At 42.0% G+C, this 20,004-nt stretch overlaps 5 protein-coding genes across 5 annotated transcripts; 4 read left to right on the plus strand and 1 right to left on the minus strand.

The window, feature by feature from the left end:
• Window positions 1-641: 641 nt before the first annotated feature.
• On the plus strand, window positions 642-2,084 carry DSM5745_09912 (uncharacterized protein; the record flags this gene model as incomplete). Its single annotated transcript, XM_026751928.1, has 1 exon — window positions 642-2,084. One exon carries the CDS (start codon window positions 642-644, stop codon window positions 2,082-2,084), a length of 1,443 nt encoding a protein of 480 aa, XP_026599660.1.
• Window positions 2,085-3,385: 1,301 nt separating this feature from the next.
• Window positions 3,386-3,780, plus strand: DSM5745_09913 (uncharacterized protein; the record flags this gene model as incomplete). Its single annotated transcript, XM_026751929.1, has 2 exons — window positions 3,386-3,474; window positions 3,546-3,780. The coding sequence occupies 2 exons, from the start codon at window positions 3,386-3,388 to the stop codon at window positions 3,778-3,780; spliced, it is 324 nt and encodes a 107-aa protein (XP_026599661.1).
• Window positions 3,781-4,311: 531 nt separating this feature from the next.
• DSM5745_09914 (uncharacterized protein) lies at window positions 4,312-6,168 on the plus strand (the record flags this gene model as incomplete). The annotated part of the gene is made up of 1 exon (XM_026751930.1): window positions 4,312-6,168. One exon carries the CDS (start codon window positions 4,312-4,314, stop codon window positions 6,166-6,168), a length of 1,857 nt encoding a protein of 618 aa, XP_026599662.1.
• Window positions 6,169-6,967: 799 nt separating this feature from the next.
• DSM5745_09915 (uncharacterized protein) lies at window positions 6,968-9,015 on the plus strand (the record flags this gene model as incomplete). The annotated part of the gene is made up of 2 exons (XM_026751931.1): window positions 6,968-8,447; window positions 8,513-9,015. The coding sequence occupies 2 exons, from the start codon at window positions 6,968-6,970 to the stop codon at window positions 9,013-9,015; spliced, it is 1,983 nt and encodes a 660-aa protein (XP_026599663.1).
• A 260-nt stretch (window positions 9,016-9,275) lies between these two features.
• DSM5745_09916 (putative amino acid permease) lies at window positions 9,276-11,081 on the minus strand (the record flags this gene model as incomplete). The annotated part of the gene is made up of 4 exons (XM_026751932.1): window positions 9,276-9,502; window positions 9,570-10,150; window positions 10,202-10,401; window positions 10,452-11,081. The coding sequence occupies 4 exons, from the start codon at window positions 11,079-11,081 to the stop codon at window positions 9,276-9,278; spliced, it is 1,638 nt and encodes a 545-aa protein (XP_026599664.1).
• Window positions 11,082-20,004: the final 8,923 nt, after the last annotated feature.

Genomic DNA, 20,004 nt, shown 5'->3' on the forward strand with positions numbered 1-20,004 from the left:
CCATGGTCCGCATCCCCTAACCATTACTAGGCAGGACTCCCTGCGTGATCCTTGAGCGGACCCTCCTCTTGAGGCCGCTTGTATCTCAATCCCCAAACTGGATCAGATCCCGACCCAAACTGCCAGTCACGCTCTATATATATTTTTCGAGTCTACTGCGAGACATCAAAAGAAAGAGATATCCCTTCAGCGATCAGCGCTACCATCCGCCGTCATATGGAATCTAGCTATCTACGGTGGCACCTACCATATTCGAAATTTATCGGTGCTTGCTGGAGAGATAGTTTATGCACGGAAAGAACTCCCCATAGCCCCGGCTTTCGATCTTGATGCATTGAAGTCTCCGTCTGCTTCTAGTTTCTCTTACCAACAAAGCGTTGCTACAATGGCGAAACGACGCCGTTATCCGCGGCATGGGCGGTTTCCGCCGACAAAGAAGTACAATGATCTGTCTCATGCCGGCCTATTCTTCGACAACGAACAGAATGTCTATGAAACTGAGATACGACAATGGGCAATGCCAATTATAGACTCGTACTGGGAGTGATCGTGCTTTTATAGAGCATGGCATCCCAATCACCCTGTCCTGAGTCGCAAACCCACCATACTACATTGACATATATCTTAACTATTCACCCGACATGGCTCTTATCCTGAACCTCTTGAGGGCGGAGCCATGTGTCTTCAACGCCATCCTTGAGAAGCTTAACTTTGTAGACCTCATGAACTTTATGGTCTCAACCCCCGCGACGGCATCCTACATCTTCGGATGGGGGGCCAAAGTGCTGATATCGAGGTCTAACGCCAACGCCTGGCCGGGCCACGTCGACTTCCAAGACGGCCAGCAGGTCACACGCTGGCACGAGGTCCAGTGGGCCCGAAACAACGCCGCAGGCGCACCCATCCCCAACCCGATTCCAGCTCTCCCGCGACCCCTACCCGCGCAAATTGTGATGACCAACCTTAACAGCGTGAATCGGCCGATCGAGTGGCTGATTCGACATGGCCACTATAATATCCTGACCGATCTACATACAAACGGCCTCTGGGACCCACTGGGCTACGAGTACAATGGAGAGAGCTACCTCGCGCATGCCGTGTATCACAGTGACCGCCCACTCCGCATCGCAGACCTGATCATCTCCCTAGCGACGAACAATGCCGATTGGCGGTACGCTATCAAACCGTACGAGGTCAACGATGTCAGAGGGAACGGAACCGGGGCGACTAACCTCGCCTTGCCATTGTCGCTCCAGCTCAAACCGCATGGTTACGAGCTGTGGCGGCGGTACTGGAACGCTGTTACCGGACCAAACATCAACGCCGCCACGGCAATACCTCAGCGCTACCGGGGTGAACTGGCTGAGCTCATAGACCGCGCCATGGCCGAGTCGCTGAGGGACAACCCCGGCGGTGGTTTGAATCTCGCGTTCTTTAACGGGGCCACCACGACGGTCTGGCACTTCGCAGGGGCGAACTATAATATGGACTTCACCGAGTTCCTTCACTATCATACGCCGGGCAGCATCGACCAGGTCGAAACCATTGCTGGATTGACGCCCGTCGAGCATTGCTACAACTTTGACTCCGACAATGTGGCTTTTATTCCTCAGCTTCTGCGCTTGGGCGCGGATCCGGGCACCATCCCGGTCCCCGAGGTATACCTTCGGGACCTCCCCAACCCACGCGATAAATTCCTGCATAGGGTCCTGGATGACATCCCCAATCCGACCACGCCTGCAAAGATTTCTGACATTGTGCCCCCGTATGTAGGCGAGGGAGGAAGTCTGCTGCATTATATCATTGTGGGGCTGGAAATCAAGTTATATGCCCTGTCAAGAAACGACCGGTTCACAGCTGCGCAGAAGAGGACTCGTCGGCGCACGCTGATAAAGCGTGCGCAGCGGTTGATTGCCCTTGTGAGGAAGGGGAATTCGAACGGGGCGCCAAATCCTGCGACGCTTGATAGACACAATCGAACGGCGTTGCAGCTGGCTCAGAGCCATGGGTACCACGAGCTTTATTATGCGTTGGAGGTCAACCCGGCCGGTCTGGCGAGGAGACATCGGTATAACTTGCGGTAGGGCGGGTGGATGCAGGCATCACTTGTCATTTATTGTATATATTGTATAGAATTCTAAGATTATAGTAACTTGGTAACTTCACAAACTTTGTTCTCTGTGCCCTCTAGAATATCAATGCCAGATTTGTTAAGCGAATGCATATCAGCAAGTATCCATATCTAGTTTGGTTGTCTCTCAACTCGATTCAGTGCGCATTTTATTTCCAGGACATTATAAACCTGCCTGTGGTAAGAAGATTGGCTTTTCTCCTTAGGCAGTGCTATGCCATGGCAGCACAAGAGATTGCCCGCCAGGTTCTTAGGTCCTGCAAGTACGTTGATCCTAGGCTAAATCTAGGGCAGCGAATGTTCCGGCTTCATGTCCTGTACTATCGTTTACCCATCCGTCCCCTACCGAGGGTAAGTTCTCAAATCGCCACAGCTGGAAGACAAGGAGCTTTGCAATTCGTACACCTTCCTACTTTATACCATAGTCTAGTTCAGCCTCATTGATCTTTGACCTTAAACAAGCGGTTATACCTCCTTTTGGCTGCTAGATATCTGTAGGTATCTGTTCCCGGGCGCCATTATTACCAACCCTGACGCTACACGACCGACAGACTGTCAATCCTTCGAACTAGGCATGAGTTGCGTAGGAGTTCTTGAGGTCCGTCTCGACTGCACGCGCACTAGGGGCATTGTTATAGAGTGCCTGATGCTAGGAACATGGTTCGGGTATCTTGTTACTCCCAGTTCGTCTGTTCCTCCCTTTCTGGTACTCGCTGGGACTTGCTAAGGATCCGGTAGATGCTCGACTTGGATTCTTCTTACAAAGAGGTATGGAATCCCGCCTGGGGAACGTGAGGCGTGCGCCTGGGTGGTCTGTCGCAGCCAACAAAGAATACTAGCCCTGAATCTACGATGAGACGATTCAGGAGGCGGCATTCGCACAAAGCATTCGCTACACATCAAACCTCTGACAACGCAATACCAATACTCATAGGTAGAGGATGAGAGACCCCTCCGTTCACCATACTATCTAATCATTACAACATGCGCTTCCTGCTTGCGCATGTCCAACACCGACTCAATGGACGACGGGGACACGGCCAGCCACCGCTTCAACTCGCCGTCTCTTTGAATCGAGACCTTGCGATGCGCGCCTCCTAAGCTGCGGCGCGGATCCGGGCCAATTGCCTGAGGCGTATCTGTCTACATTCCCCGATCTGAAGGATTAGTATCTCAATCTCCTTCTCCGGTATATCCGTGTCCCGACATATACACAGCCCGGGCCCAACAGGGGCGAAGAAACGTTGATGCACGATGTCGTCGATGCGCTGGATGTGCGTGTTTCTGCGCCGCGCTGACGAGCGGCAGAGGGCGTACCGGAAACGAAAGGCCATGGAGAGGCTGTGAAGCTGATTGTCCGTGTGAGGAGGGGGAATCGGCGAGGGCGTCCGGATTCTTTGACTACCGATTCTAGGGGCCTTACGGCGGAGGCGCTGGCGAGGTTGTTTGGGGTTCACCACATTTGTTATGCGTTGCTGCCGTCGCCTGTTCATGCGGCTGCTCCTGCGCCTGTGCCTGGGGCTGCGCCTGGGGCTGTTGGCGATGGTGGTGCCCTATACCTGTTCCAGTTGCTGCTGCTGGTCCTGCTGGTCCTCCAGGTGCTCCGGGTGCTCAACTTGCTGCCCTGCTATCGCCCGTGCAAGTGCTAGCGCAGCGCACCGGTATAATCTGCGCAGGCGCGGGCAGCTGGTTACCACTCTTGAATGCTGCTCCGTTCCTTAATAATATATAAATCAATATACAACAACGTCATCTCCAGTGTCACAGTTCCAACACTCCTCGATGTTATTTTCCACGAAGCCATCCATGTCCCATCTCAATCTACCATATCCAGGGACAAATGCTGGAAATCTGGAGCTCTATAAGCCTGAAACATAGTCGGTCTAACTGCCCGCTTTTGTTTCGGCATGTAAGCCCGCTGTCTGTGTTCCGTCCCATGTGTTGTTGCAGCCCTAACTCACTGGAAACGCGAGACAAAGAACGCTGCTCCAATCCACGTATTGCAATCAAAGGACTTCAAACAGCACTCGTGGGTTCGATCGCAGGAATGGAGATACATAGAGCCCCTAAGTCCCTTGCAGCTGGTAGATATCTCGTAGATTCAAGACCCAAATACCCTAACTGTATACGAACGTATCCCATCACCATTACCAGAAAACAACCCAACATTGTAAGACAAAATGGTAAACCCCCACGCGCCGCCCCTCCAACGCTCCGGCGCCCCCCTCAACATCCCATCCCTCCGATCCCTATGGCGCAGCATAGTCTCAAACTCCCCCACAGCGGCCATCGACAAATCCGCCGCGTACGCCATGCTCGACACGCAAAGCAACGACGACCTCCTCCTCATCATGGACAGACACACCGAGCTGATTCCACTCCTCTGGGAATACGGACTCGCTTCCACGGGCCGCTGGCAGCTAGGCGTGAGCATATTATCCCGACCATTAGACATGGAGGCCTGGCATACCGGTCGCGCACGACGACAAGGCCGGTCCCGCGAGACCGTTGCAGCCGCACTTTCGGGGATGTATGCGAGAAGCACAGGGGACAGCGTTCGAGAAAAGAGCCGAGTCCAGAAACTCCGCAAGCTAAGGGTTGAAGAGCTCACGCTCCGCAGATCACGCCTCGCGGCGCTGAGAATGGCGCTGAGCGATATGCAGACGAACGTTGGCAATAACCCTACCCTCCCCGTTCCCCCTCCAGAAACCTGGGCCTATGCGCAGACCCTCCCTGCAAAAATCCAGCGCCTGTCAGCGGACATCCAGAGCCAAATCACGCTCGTAAACAACCGCATCGCCGACGACGAGCCGCCGTTCGTCCCTGCCCTCCCACCACCGTCCCAAATCCCCGGCGGAACGAACCCCATCCCCCACGCCTGCATCCTCCAACACACGAAGAACACATACTTCCCCTACGAACGCATGATCCAGCTCGATCTCGACGAGGGCCTGCGCGCCCTAACATCCCTCGGCCTCTTCGACCCGACAGCCTTCACACATTCGGGAGTAAACTACCTGGACTACGCGCTCCGTCACCACTCCGAGAACGTCGTGCGCTGGCTTATATCTCCGCGCTCTGCGCCCCCAAACCCATCTATCGCGGGCGGACGAACAACAGCCCTACCACCCCTCTACACACCCCAAGACCTCCTAACCATCGACACCCGCATGGACGCCGTAATCGACGACCCCGACGCCGAGAACGCCTTAGCAACATGCATCCTATCCGACTGGCGCCCCATGTTCTGGGCCCTCTGGGACCACATCTCCGCCCCGGCTCCAGATGGCCTCGGCCCCTTCGATGCGTCCGCATTGAACGTCCTCGGTCCCAACGAGCAAGGCACGCTATGTTCCTGGATAACCGCCGCGCAGGCCGAACGGCTCCGCGCAACCCACAACCTACACCTCGGGACTATCCCGCCGCAGGGCGGAACAGGCGGAAGGGCGTGGCACGTTGCGGCTGCGGCTGCGAATACGGATTTCATGGCGTTCCTGGCGCGTACGGTGGGGACTGACATTGACGATGCTGATTTCCGGGGCCACAGTGCGCTGTGGGTTGCGAGTCGGGCACGGGATCTAGGCACCGCTAGGGCTTTGCTTGCGCATGGGGCGGGTATTGGCGTCGATGTTATAAAGCTCGTTCTGAAGGACCTTACCATCCCGCCTGATGTGTTCCTTACACTCTTTTTCCAGCGCGCTGGTGTGAATGTAGCACGCCAGCCATGGCTCCATGGTGTGATTCAGAACCTGTCAGATGGGATTAGGGGGTTGACGGTGCGGACGAGGAAAGACGTTAATGCGCTCAAGAGCCGGGCGCGGAGGATCATTGAGTTTCTGTACAGGGGGAATGGGGTTGCGGTGCCGGATGCGGGCTTTAGGGATAATCAGGGCCGCACGGTGGATCGGCTTGCGGTGCAGCTTGGGCTCGCGGATATGGTTTATTATCTGCAGCCTAAGGCCGGGGGGAGGAATGGGCGGGCGGATGGGGCGCCGTATCGGTTGAGGAGGAGGGCTAGGGTTGATTATAGACTGTGAACATAGAGATAGCTGGATTCGGGGTATGCTGTACATATAAGTGGATACATCTAATTGGATAACATAATTTCCTTTGGATGCTAGGTCGTCAACTTGCTAGCTACCTAAACCTTACGTAGACTTGGAATGGGAATAGGGCTAGCGACATGCACTCGCCGTGGGTCAGTTGGAGGCTGCCATAATGTGAGTGTCAATACATCTCCTTCTCTTTCCACGATACCTGTAGAAAGCTTAGTCCCTAGGCGTGCAAGATAAACGGACGGATGGGACGCCGTATCCTGGTATACTGCGAGCTGGATAGGAGGTGAGAGGGCCTGCACGGGGTATTAAGAGGAGACAGTCCCTGGGCTGGACTTGGATGTCATTTGTTAGCATGTTCCGCTAGGCCATAAAAGACAATCGGCTATATAGCCCGTCTCTATACTCCAACATCATGGTCATAAAAATGAATAATGTATATAATCTTCTGTCTAACGAGTGGGATGCAACTGGAGGAAATGTATACTCTCTAAATGCAATCATCATCTCAAAACCATTACCCTCTGTTGACACAAAGACAAGGCACTGCAAATAAAACAATGGGCTGCGGTAACAACCAACACCACAAGTCTCATTACACAAAGCACTTGATACATTCATGAGACAACAAGCCCTTTCATCCAAGTATAGCCTAGACAGTACACAAAGCATCATAGCCATAGACCCCAAAGCAAACGCACGCAATCCCAACTCAACCCCGTATATATCTTTTCCACCTAACTTCCACCCTAAAGACCCCAAAAACAGCTTAAGCAACGCAATGGCAAACAACATCATCCCCATGCTCTGGACCCGCATAACAAGCGGGTTCCCCGGCGCCGCAACAGACATCCTCTTCCTGATCCTGGACGAACTAGACGAGCTCGACCTCTTCAACCTAATGGACACGCAGCCCGCCCTGGCCGGCTTCATCCTCTGGACGTACGGCATGCGCCGACGCTGGCCGCAGCACGTCACCATCCTCAACAACGCCGACGCAGTCGACGCCTGGCACGCCGTGCGCCACCGGCGCATCCAACGCGACCAAGAGAAAGAACGGATCCGTTGGAACGTCGAGCAAGCTGAGCGCGCGATTGGTATCGGCGCGGGCCTCCCGGCGCGCGCGAATCTCGTCCGCATCGATCTCGAGGAGATGAGCCAGAAGCTTGTGCGGGCGCTGACGCAGCGGAGGCTGATCATGCAGCTGCAGCGCGAGCCCGTGCCGCGGGCATTCATGGGCGCCCCGCGTGCGAATATGACCCCGTCGCAGGCCTGGAACCGCGATCTGGCGTGGAGTATCCGGCGCCAGCTAGCGCACGACGCGGAGAACCTGCAGGCGGCCATGGCGGCAGATGAAAGACAGCTGGCCCTGTACACGGACATGATGGCGGCCGACGGCTCAACGGCCCCAACGCTGTCGACGATCGCGCCGCAGCCCCGACCAATCCACTGGGACGCCGTGCTGGCCAACGTGCAAACGGGGCTGCGCGACCTCCCGCCCATCGAAGCGCTGGTGTACAACGATGCCGTTGCTGCGCTGCGCGCCCTGCACCGTCTCGGCCTCTTCAATCCCCTTGGCTACTCGCACAACGGCACGACGTGGCTTGCTATCGCCGTCATTGCGGATTCCGTCCGTGTCGCTCGCTACATCCTCGCTCGCTACACGCCCGCCATGCTCGCCGCGCACGTCGAGCTCCCCGCCGTGATCGCCCTGCCCGCCAATCCACCCCCAATGGACAACCACGTCGTGGCCTTCGCGCGGCACGAATGGCCGGCGAGCTTCAACGCCGCGTGGCCGCGGTTCCGGCGCGCGTTCCCACCCGGCGCTCCGCCGAATTTAGCTGCCAGTTTCCTAGCCGCGCCGGACATGGAGAACCTGCTCTGGATGGTGCCGGGCAATGTTGCGGAAGAGCTGAGAGTCTGCGGCGTGGATCTCTCGACTGTGACTCCGGCCGCTGTAGCGGGGTTCCACTTCCTCGGCGGCACACCGTGGCACGTTGCAGCAAGGAACACAAACGCGAGCTTCTTCGACTGGCTCGTCGCGCAGGGGGGCATGAAGGCGCAGATCAACGCGCTGGACGGCGCGAACCGCACGGCGCTGGAGATCGCGTACCGCGGCCGGTTGGGCGGGGCGGTTGGGGGGCGCCGCATCGACAACCTAGTCGGCGCGGAGCGCCTGGTGCACCACGGCTCGCACTTCTACGCGTTCGCCAAGGACATCCTGGCCGGGCTGCCTGAGCCGCGCGGCGATGCGTGGCTGCGTATGTTTTTCCGTGCGTCGGGCGCCCGCGTCGCGGAGTACCCGTGGATTCACGATGTGCTGGAGGCGCTGGACGCGGCGGTGAAGAGTGCGGTTGGGGCCGGGGCGAGTCCGCGGTGGCGGGGGAGGCTTGTGAGGCGCGCGAAGACCTTGATTCGTTGGTTGGGCGAGGGGAATGGGGTGGCGAGGGCGAGTTTGGGTCTCAGACGGTGGGATCTGAAGAAGCCGGTGGAGGTGGCGGAGGGGCTGGGGTTGTATTCGCTGATGTATCTGCTGCAGGAACGGCAGGCGGCGGCGAATGGGAGGGCGGATCGGACGCAGTATGGGCTAAGGAATCGGGTGAGGAAGAACTATCGAGAGTGAGCGTGAGAGTGAGAGTGAGAGTGGACGACCGAGTGCTTGGAATGGTGGTGGATGATGGCAGCAATGCCGCTGGGTATGGAAGTCTGGAGCTTCATCACTTGATCAATGAGAGCAGCCTGACATCCCGCCGAACATACTTGACGCTGAAGAGGGCTTCAACCTGGAAGCAGCAGTGTCTCGGCCACTGTATGGACTGGCCATCCTAACAAAGGACTGCGAACGGGGCGCTCCTTCCTCAGAATCGATCAGGAATAAGGCAGGGCGAATGCAAGACCCGCTGTATACGTACTGCTCTGCAATTAGATAAACACATCTAAACAATGTTGTTTTTACAATTCAATTCAAACATCTAGAAGCCGTTAGTTATTTACACAGAAGATCAATCAATGACCGCTGCAACGCTCAGCGCTCAACGCTACTCCAACGCGCACCAAAGCGGCAACAGATGAACCACCAGCTCTTGGACTTAGATATTCTTCGCCGGCTCGTTCTCCGGCTCACTACTCCGCTCAGCCTCCGGATCAACCGCATCCGTCGGCGGACCAGCGTAGTTCTTGTGTCCCCAGACCCAGTACCAGACGGCGGAGATGGCGATGATGCCGACGAAGACCACGCACGCGTAGTTCATCGTCTCGAGCGTGACGCTCATGTACGTCGGGAAGTTGAAGAGGGGGATGACGAGGATTGTCCATGCTGCGTCCCGTTAGTAGGTACTCACTTGGGATTTAGGTAAAATGGGTAGGGGAAGGCAGAGACATACCCAGCGCAACGATATTGCAAAATACGCCCAAAGCCCCCAGATCGAAGCTGCCGTGCTTGATGTCCTCTCGACGCCGAAGGATCAGCGACACCGCAATCGGACACGCGTAGCTAAGCGTCAGCAGAATGACACCGACGCCCGAGAACGCGTTATACGCCGCCGAGGACCCGAAGTAGATCAGGCCAATCAGCAACTCAACCACCATCCCCAGCATCATAGAATTAAGCGGGACGTCGAGTTTCTTGTTCACGGTGCGCCACCATCGACTTCCCGGGATCGCGCCGTCGCGCGCAAACGCCCACGTGCAGCGGCTTGTGGCGGTGACGCAGCCGATGCCGCAGATCAGGCCGAGGATGATCAGGGGTAAGAGGAGGAGGAAAGTGCCGACGGAGTTGCCGATGGCGGACTTGAAGATTGAGGGGACGGGTTGCCCGGATGCCAACGCCGCCAGCTCGGCGAGGTCCGGCATCACGAAGCACACGGGGATCAGGAAGACGAGGCCCGCGATTAGGTTGATGATGATGGTGCCGACCATGGCTTTGGGGACTTGCAGGGCGGGTTGGCGGACTTCTTCGCACATTCTGGACTGTGTTAGGTGGGTTTTTGGGATGGGGGAGGGGAAGGGGGCGTACGTGATGATCATGCCCGTTGACGAGGTCGCGTAGGCGGCTTGCAGCAGGCCGATGCAGAAGGACCACCCGTCCGGCCAGCCGGTCTGGGGCTCGAAGTGCCCGAACACCCATTTTGCGTTGTGGCGGCCGTTCCTCGCGACGACGAGGAGGCAGATGTCGATGGCGACGACGCCGGCGAGGGTCCAGAAGATGGCGAATGACTGCGGCCGTTAGCACACGAGGGCACAAAGGGTAAGACAAGCGAATCTACCTCCAACCAAGGGAGCCACTTATTCCCAAACGCGGGGATGGCATGGCTGATGAGCGTGACAGCGAGGAAGATCACATAGGTATGCCAGGCCTCCCAGTCCGCCGTCAGGCCAACGCCATTCTCGTCCTCGAAGACATTCAGACAAGCGATGAAGAACTGCGCGGATCCAAAATTCACGGCCAGCGTAATCATAATCTGGCCGGTGACGTACGCCCATCCACAGACCCAGGACGAGATCCGCCGACACCAGATCGGCGCGAGGACGAAGGTCTGGTAGTAGACGCCACCGGCGGTGGGATAGACGGAGGTAATCTCAGCCAGTGAAGCAGCTACACACAGGATAATCAGCGATACGAGGACCCAGCCCCAGATGATGTTCGTTGGGCCGCCGCCGGACAGGGCGTAGGTGTAGGTGGTGCATAGGCCGTAGGGGACGGAGGCGAGGATGAAGGACATGAAGACGACGTTCCATGTGGAGCGGTTGCGGGAGAGCTCGGGGGTGTAACCCAGGGTTTCGAGGGCTGCGTTGGCACCGTCTCTATCGGAGGAGGCGGACTCTATGGCGCTATCGTTCATGGTCGCGGTCGCGGTCGCAGGGGCCCAGGGGGCGTCTTTTGGCGGCGCTGCCATTGTTGCGGGGGCGGGCAAGAACCGGAGGGCAAGTGGCGCCAGGGAGTTGTTGCGTGGGCTAGATCGGGTCGGGATCGAGATGGCGCTATGGGGGCTACCGCAGGGGCATGGTATGGTATGTGGGTGCAGTGGTACAGTACAGGCGCTGTGGCAGTCGTCCGTGGTTGAGTGAGTCTGACAGCCAGCCTGAGACAGGAGGGCGGGCGAGCCTTTAAGACAGACTGTGAAAATTTTAGGCTTTAGCGGGCGGACTCTGGCTCTGCGTTGGCCTCTCACAGCCGCTCTCTGCGCTATCACTGCGGCGCCCGCCGTTATCTAATCACGCCCATCCTGCCTGCCATTGGTGAGGCTGATGCTACCGTTCCATGGTGGAGATTAAGCTATTTACTCCCATTGGCCAGAGGCCACGCGACCCGGCGGTGGGCGGCGGTGACGTAGTGCGCCGAGACCGGGCTGGTCACGTGCGCCCCTGCCTTGAAACGGGAGAACCTCGGCTCCACTCGACGTCGCCAGGCGTCAGCTTTCTTTCCCTTCCTTTTCCTTCACGAACATCGTCGAACAGATCAGCAGTTCTCGGCATCCCGACAACTCCTGTTCTTTCCAATTCCGAGCACGTCGTTGGCCCGCGAGCACGCAACCACCGCCAGCTGCCGGAGCAATGTTCCTGCAGCTGCAGCAAAACAAATGGCTCATCGTCCCACTGGAACTCCACCGCCGTACGTCTGGCGGGCCGTGCCTGCTCCGTCTATCTCCGGACTGTTTTGCTTGTTCCAGTTAAGGAATACAGACGAGCGGCCTGTCGATCAGAACACTTTCATTACGGGACTTTTTTCCAGATCAATCTTCATTATCACCATGCCATTGATAAACATTACCCCTGGACTCCAACTACCACAAACGCAGTCCATGCTCATGCGGTAACTCCATCCTATCTACCGTCGTTCTCCTGCTCCGTGCCGGCGGAGGGGGTGTTTTTAGTATAGTGCTAGTATAGCCCTAATATTATATTAATTATAAATGTTATTATAATATTATATTAAGATGAAATATAGTACTAATACTATATTTAAATTAATATATCTTATTTTTAAATATATATATTTAGTTTTATAATATATGATATATATAACCTATATTTAAAATAATATACATTAAATTTTTAATATATATTTTTAATTAATATATATTTTTTCTAAAAAAGTATATATTTACTTAATAAAATATATATTATTTAATTTGGATATATATTATACATGTCACACCCACGGGTGCCAAGCCCCAATAAGATAAGGGAACTAATAAAATAAGAGTCACGGTAATATTAACCTAACACGCAGTGATAATATTACTACTATTTTAATAATATATTTAAGGCTAACACCCTAGCAAAAAATAATTAGCTAAAAATTAGTTTTTATATATTTTAGGCCTTAAGATTTAATATTAATTCCTTATTAAATAGCCTTTTTAGTACTTTATTTTATACCTAGTTAGCCTACTTAAGGTTTTTATAATTTTAACTTTTTTACTTATTAACTACCTATAAAATATGTACTATGCTGCTAGTATACTCACGCCTTATTTTTAAATAGGACTATTTTAATAGTCTTAAAAAAAAACCCTTTAATACTTAATAATTTTTTATTATTAAGACTATTAAAAGTACTATTATAAAAAATTATTAAAATACTCGCGAAATGCCAGTAACTTAATAATTATAAAATATAAAAAGGTATATTAAATATTTAAAAAATTAATTAGCTAAATATAATGCACCTTTAAAGCAATATTAATATTAAAATAATTTATTAAAAAATTATAATAAAATTAAAAATAAAAATATACCTAAGTATAATTTTAATTTTAGCCTGCAGCAACGCCTTAACTAGCTTGGCACTTTAAAATTAAATTTTAAAAAAGCACCTGGAAAATATAGATTAAATTAATAATAAATTTTAAAAGCTTTAACTATAATAGAATTAGTATGCAAAAGTAACTAGATTTAACATGCTAATAAATTAAAGGGTATAAATAAGAAATACCAAGGATTTTCTTGGGAATACTTTAAAAAATAAATAGCTATAATTTTAAAAAGTTTAATAACTAGTTTACTAAATACTATAGTTAAACTAGAGTTAGCTTGTTAAAAAAAAGACTAAGATTTTAGGGACTTTGCTAATTATTTAGCCATATTAAAATAGTATTTTTTAAAAAATAATAAAAAAATATGGATTTAATGCTATTTTAGCAAGCTTTTACCTTTACTTTAAAATAAAATTTATAATCTTAATAATGCAAAACTCCTAAATATTAAAAAGTATTTAGTTTAACTTACTTTATAATATTAGTTTTGTATATTACATTTACAACCTTGTATTACCTTATATTATAATAAATAATTAAAACCCGCTAAATAAGAAGAAAACACCACTAATTTAAAAGGGAATTAACATAAATTTACTTATAATAGGGGGACCTAAGAAAAAAGTTATCTTGTAAAATAAACTTTTAAAAAAAGTTATAATAAAATACCTGCGGGACAAGCTTTTAATATAATAAAATTTTTTTAAAGTTGCACTAGAATAATACTAAACTAAAATTAATTAAAATTAACTTTTATAATATATTTTAAGTATAAAAAACCTGGTTATATTATACTTAATTATATAAAACTATTATAAAACCCTAACTTTTAACCAGTAAATCCTAATTAAACTACCAAAGTTTATAAAATAGTGGTTAAAAACCCTTAAAATAAAGAATATTATAAAAAAAAGTAAGATAATTAGTAAAAAAGTAAGTATATAAATTAAAATAAAAATAAAATATATAAAAAAAAAAATAAAAAAAAGTTAAAGTAAAGTCTTATACCCTAGCTTAATATTTAAAAATAAAGATAGGTAAGTATTTTTAAATAAAAATAATAGTAAAAGCTCCGCGGGATAAGATTAAAACCAGGGCGGACTTAAATATTAAAGTAAAGGTAAATATAATAAGTATAAAATTTATTAAGCGTGCTTATTTAAATTAAGCAAAACTTTCTTATTTTATTTTAAAGGGATATAACGGTTAGCAAGATAATTTAAAAAAAGTATAGAAAGTACCTATTAAAGTTACTAATTTTAGGGGTACCATAAAAATATTTAAATAGCCTTATATGGGAATAAAGCAAACTAAAGTTAAATACCTAATTATTTTTTTTATTATAACTATCCAAGCCATGTATATTTATATAATAATAAATTAATAGTAATTTAGTAATAAAGTAGTAAAACACTAAATTTTTAAATAATATAAGTTTATAAAGGCTTACAGGAATTAAGCTTATATATTTATTATTATTTTTTTACCTAAAAAAGTTTATAATAGCGGCAAGTTAAATTAAATAAATAATTTACCACCTAAACTTAATATATTTTAAGATGTATTTTCCTTACATAATATAAAAATAATATTTTTAAAGTTAGTACCTACGCATGGTATTATAATAATAAATAGCTAGTCACCTTTTTATAAGCTAATTTACCTTTTTTTACCTGCTAAACTAGCTATATTACGCTAGTATATTAATAAAAATATTTAATATAGTTATATTAAACCTTCCAAAAGTCCTGCCGGAGCACCTATCCTTTTTATACCTAAGAAAAATAAAGGCTTATAATTATATGTTAATTATTAAGGGTTAAATAAAATAATAATTAAAAATTAATATTTTTTACTTTTTATTTTAGAAATTTTTAACCAAATTTCGGGAGCAACCTGCTATACTAAAGTTAATTTAAAAAATGCTTATTATTATATTTAGGTTTGTAAAGAAGACTAATAAAAAATAGCTTTTTAATATTAATATAGTTACTATAAGTATACTATTATGCCTTTTGGTTTAACTAATACTCTTACCACTTTTTAAAGTTATATTTATTTTATAGTTTATGATATTTTGGATTAAATTTATATTATTTACCTTAATAATATTTTAATTTTTTTTATTAACCCTAAGTAATATATTAAATATATTAAACAAGTTTTTAAATAGTTACGCAAGGCTAAATTATTTGCTAATTTAAAAAAATATACCTTTTTTAAAAAAAAGGTAAAATTTCTAGGTTTTGTAGTTAATTAAAACGGTGTTAAAATAAACCTGGAATAAGTAACTATTATAACCTTATAAAAAGAACCTTGTTTTTATAAAGCCCTGCAATTTTTTTTAGGTTTTATTAATTTTTATTATTATTTTATTTATAATTTTGCACGAATTACCTTATTATTAACTAGTTTAATAAAAAAAATATAGTATAAGAAGAAAATTAGGCCCCTGTAATTTTAAAAGCATAAAAAGCTAGTATTTTAATTTTTTTTTAATGCCTTTATAAAAGCCCCCTTGTTATGTTATTTTAACCCTATATAAAAAAAATAATTAAAAGTAGATGCTAGCAACACGGGAATAGCTAAAATATATTTTTAACTAAATAATATAGGAAAATATTACCTAGTTACATTCTAGTCTTATAAATTTATTAAAGCAAAGATTAATTAGTTAATCCTGGATAAGGAACTATTTACCATTATTTAGTTATTTTATTATTAAAGGCAATATTTTAAAGGTTCCCCTTATAAAATAACAGTATAATTAAATTATATAAATTTTTATTTTTTTATATAGCAGTAAAAGTACAGCGAAAAGCAAGTAAAATAGTATATAAATTTAGTAATATATAACTTTAAGATTTTATATTATTTAGGCAAGTATAACCCTATAAATGCCTTATTTAAAAGGTATGGAAGTAAGACTAAATTAGTCTTAAAAAAAGATTTTTTAGCACCTATTAAAAAAAAAATAGTATAAAGTATTAAAGTGTAAATAATTACTTGCCTAGACTTAATATAAAGTTTTTATAAAAAAAAGCTTAATCTAGATAAAAAATAAGATATTTAAGTTTAAAATATTAGGTGTAACAAGTGCTTTAATATTTTTTAAAAATTTTTTTATTTTTAAAATAAAATAAAGTTAAATCTTAATTATAAAAACCATGGTACTATAAATATATAGTTTAATTTTAAGAAAAATTAGGTTTTAGCCCAGTGTTAAGTCTAAAATACTATATTAGTTAAAAATATTTACTTTAATTATATATTAAATTATTTAACAAAGTTACTCTTAGTGTTATAATTTATAAATAATTAGACTTAGGAGTAAATTAAAGCCTTAAAAATAAAAAATTAGGCTAAAAAAGCTAAAAAATTAAGTCTTAAAAACTAGTTAATTATAAAAAGTAATTTACTAGCTTTTTAAAATTAAATTTATGTTTTACTAAATTAAAGGCTTAGAACTATAATTATTTAAGTATATTATAATAATTTTTTAGCAGGATATTTTAGTTTATAAAAAACTAAATTTTTAATAAAATAAAAGTTTTACTAGCCAAAAATAAAAGCTATAATAAAAACTTTTACTTATTTATGCCCTACATGCTAATATACCATAACACCTTAATATTAACCCTATAAAAAATTATTTACCTTACTAAAATTAAATTACCCTTTTTTTAAAATTAGCATGGATTTTATTATTAGCCTACCACTTATTATATACTAAAAATAATATATTAATATTATTTTTATAATAATAAATTACTATATAAAATAATATTAATTTATTCCTGTTTTAATATTAATCCAAGCCCATAAACTAGTTAAAGTTTTTTATTAAAATTAAACTTTAAATTATAGCTAGCCTAAAGGTATTATATTTAATTAAGATTCCCTTTTTATAAGTAAATATTAGGAAAAGCTATAGTTTTATTATAAAATTAAATTACATTTATTAACTGCTTTTCACCCCTAAACTAATAAATAAACCAAGTGGATTAACCAGGTTTTAAAATAATACTTATACTATTTTATTATAAAAAATTACCATGCCTAGCCTATACTACTTAAAATAGTATAATTTACCTATAATAATACTAGAAACACTACTATTAAAATATTACCCTTTTAGGCTATATATAACTAAAACCCGGAAATTATAGCATGGTTTAAGGTTAACCCTAAATAAATAAAGGTACTAGCTATATTAGCCAGGATTAAAAAACTTAAAAAAATCTAAGCTAAATATAAAAAAGACTAGGAAAAGAATATAAAATATTATTAAACTTATTATAATAAAAACTGGAAAAATATAAAGTTTAAACTAAAATAACTTATTAAACTTAGCACTAAAAATTTAAATCTAAAAGTGCTAATAAAACTTAAGCCTAAGTTTATTAATTTTTTTTAAGTGCTAAATAAAATTAGTTTTATAGTATATTAACTCCTACTCCCCAAGAAGTATTATTAAATATATAATATTTTTTATATTTTGTTACTTGAGCCTTAGCATGGTAAAATTAATATAAAAGTTATGCCTAATTTAAAAAAAAATAAAAAATAGGAAATTAATAATATTATTAGCTATAACTTTATTAAAAATAAAGACTTATACCTAGTAAAATAAAAAGAATAGCCTTTAAAATATAATTAATAGGTTCTTATTAAGAATGTAAATATATTAAATTTTATTTAAAAGTATAAGAAAAGGCAAGCGCAGCAAGATAGTTATTTATTATTTAGTTAAAAGTAAAAATAGGACCTAATTTTAAGCTAAAATATATTTAATACACCTAAATAAAAAAGACCCTAATAAGATACTACCTAAAAATTATTATTTTAGCCTTAAATTATAAGTAATTACAAGAAACTATAAACCTAGGAAGTAATAAGCGCCAAAGTAAAAAAAAAAAAATAAAGTATTATTAAGGGGACAAGGCCCTAACATTACCAAGCTATTACCTAGTATAACTAAACTAAAAAATAATAAAAATAAATAATTAAGGCGCCAAAAAGGCACTAGAAATAAAATAAAATAATAATTTTAAAAAAGTAAGAAAATAAAAAGATACTATTATTAAAACTAAGTATATAAATAACCCGGCTAAATGCCCTTAATAGTAATAAAAAACTTTATTTTAATATAAGTAAGTCTAGTATTAAAATTTAAAGTATTAATAAAATAAGCCTAGCAGGCAAGCTTAACTTTTTTTTAAAATTAAAATTTAGTAATAAATTACTATACATGGCCTAAATTACTAGAAAAAAAACAAAGGTATAACTATAAAACTTTAGTATTATTTTTTATATTAATAGCAAAGGGATTTATAAGCTAAATAATAAAAAATAAGGTATAATATAACAGCACTTTAGTGCGGTATTAAAGGTTTAACTTTTACTAGTTTTTTTTTACCTTACTTAAAAGGGAGAATTCTTTTTAATAAGCCTTTTTCATGTTTTTAAAGGCCTTTAGTAATTAAATTATTATAAAATATATTTAAAATATAAATTTCTATCTTTATTAATACTTTTTATTTTTTAAAAAAAGCTTTACTTTTTTGTTATTAGTCCGCGGGTAAAAAAAATAATAGTATTTAATAAAAAGTTATAAATTATAGGCGTCCCCTGTTATTATTACTTTAACCTAAAAAATATAATAAATTAGCCATAAAATATAAAAAAAAAAATATTAAAAACTTACCGGCTTGCAAGTTTTATTATAATAAAAATAGGTTTTATATAAAATTAATATAATAATATTAAATTTATAACTAAATTAAAATAGCATRTTACTATTATTTAAATTACTAGCTTTTAGTGCGGACTAAAAGCATATTAGGCATTATAATATTATTAAATAAACAGGCATATATAATAAAACCCTATGGGTTTTACTAGCTTTTTTACCCTTTTTAGGCTTTTTTTTTTTTTACTATTTATAGCGCCCTTTTTCTACTTGCCTTTTTCTTTTAAATTATTTAAGAAACCTTTACTGTTCCTGTTGCTATTTTTAGTGGTAGTAGTGGTGGTTTTTAGCAAGAAAAAAAAATAAATTTTAAACCTTATTATAGGCGCTATAAGATTAGATAGCTAGTAAAAAAATAAAGAAACAAGATATTAAACTTTAAAAGATAAAATAAAAAAACTAAAAAAATAAAATAAAAAAATTAAGAAAGTTAAAAAAAAAAAAGAGACTAGGAAGTAAATAAAAATTTATTTTTTTATATTTAGCTACCTATATAATATTAATAATATAGTACTATAATAACTATATTAATTTTTTTATTATTTATAAAATACTGCCTATTTACAATTTATTAATACTTAAATTAATAAAAAGTAACTTAAAACTTTTATTATTTACTAAAATAGCTATCCCAGCCACCAAAAGTAAAGCTATTTAAAAATAAAATATTAATAAAAAAATACTATTTTAAGCCTTAAGATAACCCCGCATTTAATAATAAACTATTTTAAATAAAAAAACTAAATAATTAAACATGAAACTAAAGCAAAACAATAGTAAAATATGTTTATTATAAAAATTAAAGCTATTTAAAAATTAGGTTAATTTTAATTAAAAAAGGGCTAAGTTATTACACCCACGGGTGTTAAGCCTTAATAAAATAAGAAAATTAATAAAATAAAAGTTATAGTAATATTAACCTAACACGCAGTAATAATATTACCACTATTTTAATAATATATTTAAGGCTAACGCCCTAGTAAAAAATAATTAGCTAAAAGTTAGTCTTTATATATTCTAGGCCTTAAGATTTAATATTAATCCCCTATTAAATAGCCCTTTTAGTACTTTGTTTTGTACCTGGTTAGCCTACTCAAGGTTTTCACAATACAAGTCTGATATGTATTTGGATTTCTGATATGTATTTGGATTTCTGATATATATTCTACTTTTTAATTTAAACTAAATATTTATTAGTTAAAAAAGGTATTAAATACTATATTAATAGTATATTAAGGCTTATATATAATAAATATATATATATATATATATTTACTATATTAAAATTAAAACTAATAAAATATTAAG

The sequence above is a fragment of the Aspergillus mulundensis genome, assembly GCF_003369625.1.
Source record: "Aspergillus mulundensis strain DSM 5745 chromosome Unknown scaffold_13, whole genome shotgun sequence".
In the NCBI taxonomy this organism is placed as follows: domain Eukaryota; kingdom Fungi; phylum Ascomycota; class Eurotiomycetes; order Eurotiales; family Aspergillaceae; genus Aspergillus; species Aspergillus mulundensis.